Source organism: Xyrauchen texanus, chromosome 17, assembly GCF_025860055.1.
Source record: "Xyrauchen texanus isolate HMW12.3.18 chromosome 17, RBS_HiC_50CHRs, whole genome shotgun sequence".
NCBI lineage: Eukaryota > Metazoa > Chordata > Actinopteri > Cypriniformes > Catostomidae > Xyrauchen > Xyrauchen texanus.
Window position 1 is genome coordinate 45,296,764 of NC_068292.1, and position 9,434 is coordinate 45,306,197.

The window sequence follows — 9,434 nt, forward strand, 5'->3', positions numbered from 1 at the left end:
ATTGACTAATAAAGAGTTTTCTATGAAGACGATTACGGACAAAGTGTTTTATTAACCGTGTCATCAGTAACGGGTTCATTTAATTAAATTGATCCTTAAATCTTTAGATCCATTAGGGAATGGCACTTATGACCAATTGGACTGTCCTCAAATTTATATTTTTGGGAATATTCTGTAAAGGATCATAATCGTGGTCGTATAGTATAAGAATATACTAAAGCAAACACAAAGAACAGTGAGTTATATTCCTGTAAATAATATAAGTTATATTTGACCCTCTTGTGGCACCGAATGATTAATAAATACTAATGGAAGAGCTGTTTGTGCAGATTTAAGAGCAGACTCGAGTATAAATCTGGTTTAAAGTCTTCAGTGTTGTTGACGGTGTTGTACAGGCGGGAAGTGAACTGCGCATGCGCAAGAAGTTTTAAAAGCGTTTGAGCAGCAGCGACGCGTCAGTGCAAGCGCGTGCGGCATCACAGCTGAAGGACGCGCGTTATAAAACAAGCACTAAAGCAAGAAACTCTTCTTTATTTAAAGGCTCATCAATGGGGTGTTCATCGTCCAGCACACAGACCGTCCCGCCGGAGGACCGACCGGGCGCCAAACCGGAGCCGCCGAACGGAGAAACTCTGCGTGAGTTAAACACTCATATATTTATTTATTTATATTTAATATTTCATTTCCATTCATCACTTCTGTTGACCATTTTCATGCCAAACGAAAGCGGTTCATTTTAACACGTCACTAAATATGACATATAATTAAATATTATTAAAATATTATTAAATATTAATTAATTAATAACCACAATCCGCATTTCATCATATTTATAAAGTACTTTTATACTTGTTGGGTCTGTTTAATATTATTATTATTATTATTATTATTATTGTGTGTGTATAAATAAATCTTTTAAATGTTTATTGTGTATAAAAACAATAATGTTTTTATTATTCTCATTTCTCAATATTATTTTTATACAATATTGATGGAGCAACATGTGTTATGCAATACAGATAATAATAATAATAATAATAATAATAATAATAATAATATATTAGTTTTAATAAGGTGGCGAGGGGTGTTTTCCCCACACTGGGGTTTATAGTGACATAATGTACATAAAGGGGCAAAAGTGCAACATAATGTACATAAAGGGGCAAAAGTGCAACATAATGTACATAAAGGGGCAAAAGTGCAACATAATGTACATAAAGGGGCAATAGTGCAACATAATGTACATAAAGGGGCAATAGTGCAACATAATGTACATAAAGGGGCAAAAGTGCAACATAATGTACATAAAGGGGCAATAGTGCAACATAATGTACATAAAGGGGCAATAGTGCAACATAATGTACATAAAGGGGCAATAGTGCAACATAATGTACATAAAGGGGCAAAAGTGATATAATGTACATAAAGGGGCAATAGTGATATAATGTACATAAAGGGGCAAAAGTGCAACATAATGTACATAAAGGGGCAATAGTGCAACATAATGTACATAAAGGGGCAAAAGTGCAACATAATGTACATAAAGGGGCAATAGTGCAACATAATGTACATAAAGGGGCAATAAGTGCAACATAATGTACATAAAGGGGCAAAAGTGCAACATAATGTACATAAAGGGGCAATAGTGCAACATAATGTACATAAAGGGGCAAAAGTGCAACATAATGTACATAAAGGGGCAATAGTGCAACATAATGTACATAAAGGGGCAAAAGTGCAACATAATGTACATAAAGGGGCAATAGTGCAACATAATGTACATAAAGGGGCAATAGTGCAACATAATGTACATAAAGGGGCAATAGTGCAACATAATGTACATAAAGGGGCAAAAGTGCAACATAATGTACATAAAGGGGCAAAAGTGATATAATGTACATAAAGGGGCAATAGTGCAACATAATGTACATAAAGGGGCAATAGTGCAACATAATGTACATAAAGGGGCAAAAGTGCAACATAATGTACATAAAGGGCCAAAAGTGCAACATAATGTACATAAAGGGGCAATAGTGCAACATAATGTACATAAAGGGAGCAATAAGTGCAACATAATGTACATAAAAGGGGCAAAAGTGCAACATAATGTACATAAAGGGGCAATAGTGCAACATAATGTACATAAAGGGGCAATAGTGCAACATAATGTACATAAAGGGGCAAAAGTGCAACATAATGTACATAAAGGGGCAAAAGTGCAACATAATGTACATAAAGGGGCAATAGTGCAACATAATGTACATAAAGGGGCAATAGTGCAACATAATGTACATAAAGGGGCAAAAGTGCAACATAATGTACATAAAGGGGCAAAAGTGCAACATAATGTACATAAAGGGGCAATAGTGCAACATAATGTACATAAAGGGGCAATAGTGCAACATAATGTACATAAAGGGGCAAATAGTGCAACATAATGTACATAAAGGGGCAAAAGTGCAAACATAATGTACATAAAGGGCAATAGTGCAACATAATGTACATAAAGGGGCAATAGTGCAACATAATGTACATAAAGGGGCAATAGTGCAACATAATGTACATAAAGGGGCAATAAGTGCAACATAATGTACATAAAGGGGCAAAAGTGCAACATAATGTACATAAAGGGGCAATAGTGCAACATAATGTACATAAAGGGGCAATAGTGCAACATAATGTACATAAAGGGGCAATAGTGCAACATAATGTACATAAAGGGGCAAAAGTGCAACATAATGTACATAAAGGGGCAATAGTGCAACATAATGTACATAAAGGGGCAATAGTGCAACATAATGTACATAAAGGGGCAATAGTGCAACATAATGTACATAAAGGGGCAAAAGTGCAACATAATGTACATAAAGGGGCAATAGTGCAACATAATGTACATAAAGGGGCAATAGTGCAACATAATGTACATAAAGGGGCAATAGTGCAACATAATGTACATAAAGGGGCAATAGTGCAACATAATGTACATAAAGGGCAATAGTGCAACATAATGTACATAAAAGGGGCAAATAGTGCAACATAATGTACATAAAGGGGCAATAGTGCAACATAATGTACATAAAGAGGCAAAAGTGCAACATAATGTACATAAAGGGGCAATAGTGCAACATAATGTACATAAAGGGGCAATAGTGCAACATAATGTACATAAAGGGGCAATAGTGCAACATAATGTACATAAAGGGGCAATAGTGCAACATAATGTACATAAAGGGGCAATAGTGCAACATAATGTACATAAAGGGGCAATAGTGCAACATAATGTACATAAAGGGGCAATAAGTGCAACATAATGTACATAAAGGGGCAATAGTGCAACATAATGTACATAAAGGGGCAATAGTGCAACATAATGTACATAAAAGGGCAATAGTGCAACATAATGTACATAAAGGGGCAATAGTGCAACATAATGTACATAAAGGGGCAATAGTGCAACATAATGTACATAAAGGGGCAAAAGTGCAACATAATGTACATAAAGGGGCAATAGTGCAACATAATGTACATAAAGGGGCAATAGTGCAACATAATGTACATAAAGGGGCAATAGTGCAACATAATGTACATAAAGGGCAATAGTGCAACATAATGTACATAAAGGGGCAATAGTGCAACATAATGTACATAAAGGGGCAATAGTGCAACATAATGTACATAAAGGGGCAATAGTGCAACATAATGTACATAAAGGGGCAATAAGTGCAACATAATGTACATAAAGGGGCAATAGTGCAACATAATGTACATAAAGGGGCAAAAGTGCAACATAATGTACATAAAGGGGCAATAGTGCAACATAATGTACATAAAGGGGCAATAGTGCAACATAATGTACATAAAGGGGCAATAGTGCAACATAATGTACATAAAGGGCAATAGTGCAACATAATGTACATAAAGGGGCAATAGTGCAACATAATGTACATAAAGGGGCAATAGTGCAACATAATGTACATAAAGGGCAATAGTGCAACATAATGTACATAAAGGGGCAATAGTGCAACATAATGTACATAAAGGGGCAAAAGTGCAACATAATGTACATAAAGGGCAATAGTGCAACATAATGTACATAAAGGGGCAAAAGTGCAACATAATGTACATAAAGGGGCAATAGTGCAACATAATGTACATAAAGGGGCAATAGTGCAACATAATGTACATAAAGGGGCAATAGTGCAACATAATGTACATAAAGGGGCAATAGTGCAACATAATGTACATAAAGGGCAATAGTGCAACATAATGTACATAAAGGGGCAATAGTGCAACATAATGTACATAAAGGGGCAATAGTGCAACATAATGTACATAAAGGGGCAATAGTGCAACATAATGTACATAAAGGGCAAAAGTGCAACATAATGTACATAAAGGGGCAATAGTGCAACATAATGTACATAAAGGGGCAATAGTGCAACATAATGTACATAAAGGGGCAATAGTGCAACATAATGTACATAAAGGGGCAATAGTGCAACATAATGTACATAAAAGGGCAATAGTGCAACATAATGTGTACATAAAAGGGCAAATAGTGCAACATAATGTACATAAAGGGGCAATAGTGCAACATAATGTACATAAAGGGGCAAAAGTGCAACATAATGTACATAAAGGGCAATAGTGCAACATAATGTACATAAAGGGGCAATAGTGCAACATAATGTAAATAAAGGGCAATAGTGCAACATAATGTACATAAAGGGGCAAAGTGCAACATAATGTACATAAAGGGGCAATAGTGCAACATAATGTACATAAAAGGGCAAAAGTGCAACATAATGTACATAAAAGAGGCAATAGTGCAACATAATGTACATAAAAGGGGCAAAAGTGCAACATAATGTACATAAAGGGGCAATAGTGCAACATAATGTACATAAAGGGGCAATAGTGCAACATAATGTAAATAAAGGGGCAATAGTGCAACATAATGTAAATAAAGGGGCAAAAGTGCAACATAATGTACATAAAGGGGCAATAGTGATATAATGTACATAAAGGGGCAGTAATGCAACATAATGTACATAAAGGGGCAATAGTGCAACATAATGTACATAAAGGGGCAATAGTGCAACATAATGTACATAAAGGGGCAATAGTGATATAATGTACATAAAGGGGCAATAGTGCAACATAATGTACATAAAGGGGCAATAGTGCAACATAATGTACATAAAGGGGCAAGAATATTGTGGATCAGGAATATTGTGCGGTGATGAACAGGTGTTTAAGTGCTGTGAGAGGTCCGAGATTTGGGAGAAACTCACATTAGCCCCGTTGTACTCTGTTATTCGAGAGTCTCTGACATGTTTCCGTGATGTCCGTGTGTTTGGATTGTAAATCGCTCACACACACGTGATGGTTATCGGGACAGACAGCTCAAAACCCATTTGGGACACATGCGTCCTCAGGCGTGGATCTGTTCCTCTGGTTCAACCGGTCTGCTGTGTTTCCACATCGATGGGTCCATTGAGCGCCGTGACAGTTTTGGCCCGAGTTTCCTGATCAGAAAGTTCAAAGCACACGCAAACATGCATCAGACACACACCTGAAGCTCAATGTTTGGGGAGAGAACTACACCCACATACAGCTGCCATAGAGACTCGAGACATCTGGATGAGCATTGGGTCTTAAAGGGACAGTTCACCCAAAAAATTTAAATTCTGTCATCATTTCCTCACCCTCATGTCATCCCAATTGTGACTTTCTTTCTTCACCAGAACACAAATGAAGATTTGTAGAAGAATATTTCAGCTCTGTAGGTCCATATAATGCAAGTGAATGGTGACCAGAACTTTGAAGCTCCAAAAAGCACATAAAGGCAGCATGAAAGTAATCCATATGTAATCTGTGGCTCCATACAATGCAAGTGAATGGTGACCAGAACTTTGAAGCTCCAAAAAGCACATAAAGGCAGCATGAAAGTAATCCACACGACTCCAGTCGATCAATAAATATCTTCTGAAGTGAGTCGATACGTTTGTGTAAGAAATAAACCGATAATTAAATGTAATTAACTTTAAATCAGCGCTTTCGTCCAGGGATCTGATGCTGTTTGAAATGGACGAACTCTCGCGTCACGTTCGTTCTTCTGTTGGAAATAAGCGACGCTTTCGAATTCTCGCGTGTGTTTACATCGGGCTGCACAATCAAGACATTCATTGATCGACGAGTCGTGTGGATTACTTTTATGCTGATTAAATGTGACTTTTGGACCGTGTAAGTGCTGGCACCTGTTCACCTGCATCATAAGCACCTGACAGAGCTCCATCTGCTTTGAATAATATAGAGTGAATAATGTTTGGGTGAACTGTCCCTTTAAAGTTTGGGGGTAGTTATGTGCCTTGTGATGATTGTTGTGTTTTACAGTCCTGATGTATGAACACACGTGATGACGTGTTCTCGTCATATAAACACACACTGCTGCCAGTGTGTGTCCAACAGCAGCTCAGACATCAGGAAATTAAGTTTTCATTGCTGCGTTTGAGGATATGAGTTCTCAACTGGGCAAAACCTCCAGGCGTGTGTGTGTGTCTGTATGTGTGTGTGTCTGTGAAAGTGTGTGTGTGTCTGTATGTGTGTGTGTCTGTGAAAGTGTGTGTGTGTCTGTGAGTGTGTGTGAGTGTCTGTGAGTGTGTGTGAGTGTCTGTGCGAGTGTGTGTGTGTGTGTCTGTATGTGTGTGTGTCTGTGAAAGTGTGTGTGTGTGTCTGTATGTGTGTGTGTGTGTGCCTGTGAGTGTGTGTGTGTGTGTGTGTATGTGTGTGTGTGTCTGTGAGAGTGTGTGTGTCTGTGTGTGTGTGTGTCTGTGAGAGTGTGTGTGTCTGTGTGTGTGTGTGTCTGTGCGAGTGTGTGTGTGTCTGTGAAAGTGTGTGTGTGTCTGTGCGAGTGTGTGTCTGTGAGAGTGTGTGTGTCTGTGTGTGTGTGTGTGTGTGTGTCTGTGAGTGTGTGTGTGTGAGTGTTTGAGAGTGAGTGAGTGAGTGAGTGAGTGAGTGAGTGAGTGAGTGAGTGAGTGAGTGTGTGTGTGTGTGTGTGTGTGTGTCCGTATGTGTGTGTGTGTGTGTGTCCGTGTGTGTGTGTGTGTCTGTAAGTGAGTGTGTGTAAGTGTAAGTGTGTGTGTAAGTGTGTGTGTGTGTCTGTAAGTGAGTGTGTGTGTATCTGTAAGTGTGTGTGAGTAAGTGTAAGTGAGTGTGTGTGTGTGTGTGTGTGTGTGTGTGTGTCTGTGAGTGTGTGTGTGAGTGTTTGAGAGTGAGTGAGTGAGTGAGTGAGTGAGTGTGTGTGTGTGTGTGTGTCCGTGTGTGTGTGTGTGTGTCCCTTCCAACCAAATACTCAAATAAATGACTCTGAACTTGATTGACAGTGGTTCCACAGGTTTGAAATGAGTTTTCTTATCTTAAGATGTTCTATTGCACCTCAAATCAAATCCTTTGTGTAGGAGGAACTGTAAATGCTGAATACAGAATGCTGTTATAGACTCACACTGTTTGTTTGTTTGTTTGTTTGTTTCTGTTGGGTTTCCATGAGAATGTCTCCCATGATGCTTCATTAGTGTCTCTAGGAAGATAAATATTAACCATTTAAGAGAGTCAGGAATGGAAATGGCTCTTTACTCGCCTCGAGTCATTAATTATTTACTCATTGTGATGCGTTTCTGTCAAAAATGCATTGAGCCATAAGCTGAAAGAATGTTCTCAAACATCGTCATGAAATATATTTAACAGCAGTGATGGACAACTCTGTGGGTCAGTGACAGTTATTCAGTAGTTTATTCTGTTGATGTCTCAAGTTCTTCTAGAACATTAAAGCTTGCAGTTAATAAGAAAGTTTATGTCTTGTCTGTTTGTGTTTTTGCCAGTCACCCATAATGGGATTACATCTGAGGACAATGAGACCATCGCGAGACCAGATGCAGCTACCGGTCCAAAGCCCCCTGCTGGATGAGTTGGGCCCTGGACCGGGTGTTCTGAAGAGTGTGGAGGTGGAGCAGGTGCAGGCTGAGGCCTTCACACCTGAGCAGCCAGGAGGTCCTCCAGAGGAGATAAATCTTGCAGCTCCAGACGAAGCCGTCTGTGGTGGTGTTGCACCTCTAGAGGAGATGGTTGATGCTCCTGCCATGAAGATCTTGTCAGCAGATCACGTTGAATCTCCTGTGAAAGAATCTACCCTATCTCTGGAACCAGCATTAGATCCTACGCCCGTGGAGTCAACTCCTCCTCCAGAACCCGAACCGACGGAACTAACCCCAGCGCTAGAACCCATACCAGAGGACCCGATGCCAAGCTCAGAGCCCAAACTTGAGGAAGCAACCATACCTCCTGAAGCTACAGCAATGAAACCAACTGAAACCTCAGTTCCAGAACCCACCCCCATGGAACCTGTCTTAAATGTAGAACCCACTCCAGTGGAACCAACCACAGCTGTAGAACTCAGTCCAGTTCCAGAACCCACCCCCATGGAACCTGCCTCAAATGTAGAACCCACTCCAATGGAACCAACCACAGCTGCGGAACTCAGTCCAGGGGAACCCAAGCCGAATGCAGAACCCACTCCTGTGGAACCTGTCTTAAATCTAGAACCCACTCCAGTGGAACCAACCACAGCTGTAGAACTCAGTCCAGTGGAACCAACCTCAGTTCCAGCACCCACTCCCATGGAACCAACCACAGCTGTAGAACTCAGTCCAAAGGAACCCAAGCTGAATGCAGAACCCTCTCCAGCAGAACCTGTCTTAAATCTAGAACCCACTCCAGTGGATCCAACCACAGCTGTGGAACTCGGCCCAGGGGAACCCAAGCCGAATGCAGAACCCACTCCAATGGAACCAACATCAGCTCCAGACACTAGTACAGTAAAACCAAGTCCAGTTCCAGAGTCCACTCCAATTCAAGCAACTGCAGCTCTAGAACCCACAGCAGAAGAGCCGAGTCCAACCCCTGCAGCAGGCGTCAGCGTGACTGAGGATTCATCTGCACTAGTGGACACCGCAGCAGAAGAGAATGTGATCTGTGCAGACACACCCACACCTGCAGACATGCCTGCGCAGCCGGCTGCAACACAGGGTAATGGTTGGGGATATGAGGGGGAAGTTAAGAGTCAGACATTCCAGCAAACAGGCAGTCAACCAGATTCATAAGAATTCACATCTGCAGAGCAAACATCTGTGCTTTTGCAGTTTTTCTGATTAGAACAAAACGTGAGATTACAGCACACTTGAGAAGTCAAAGGTTGGTCACAGGCCAGACTTTCAATGCTTTACACATAGTGAAGCAGTGCATATTAGATGCTGAGTGACAGGAGAGATATTGTTGAGGAGAGATGACCGCTGTCTAGACAGAGACGCTACAGTACGACACGAGCACACAGAATATGTCACACAGTCTCTGTTCACACTCTGTCATTCTTTGTCTGG

General features: G+C 40.3%; 1 protein-coding gene across 1 annotated transcript in view; it reads left to right on the forward strand.

Annotated features, from left to right (window-relative positions):
* The first annotated feature begins 480 nt into the window (after positions 1-480).
* LOC127658063 (cell surface glycoprotein 1-like) overlaps positions 481-9,434 on the forward strand; it is a 16,129-nt gene continuing 7,175 nt past the window's right edge. Inside the window, 3 exon segments of the mRNA XM_052147159.1 lie at positions 481-636; positions 7,881-7,924; positions 7,926-9,084. Coding sequence (XP_052003119.1) covers positions 549-636; positions 7,881-7,924; positions 7,926-9,084 — 1,291 coding nt within the window. The 5' untranslated portion in view covers positions 481-548.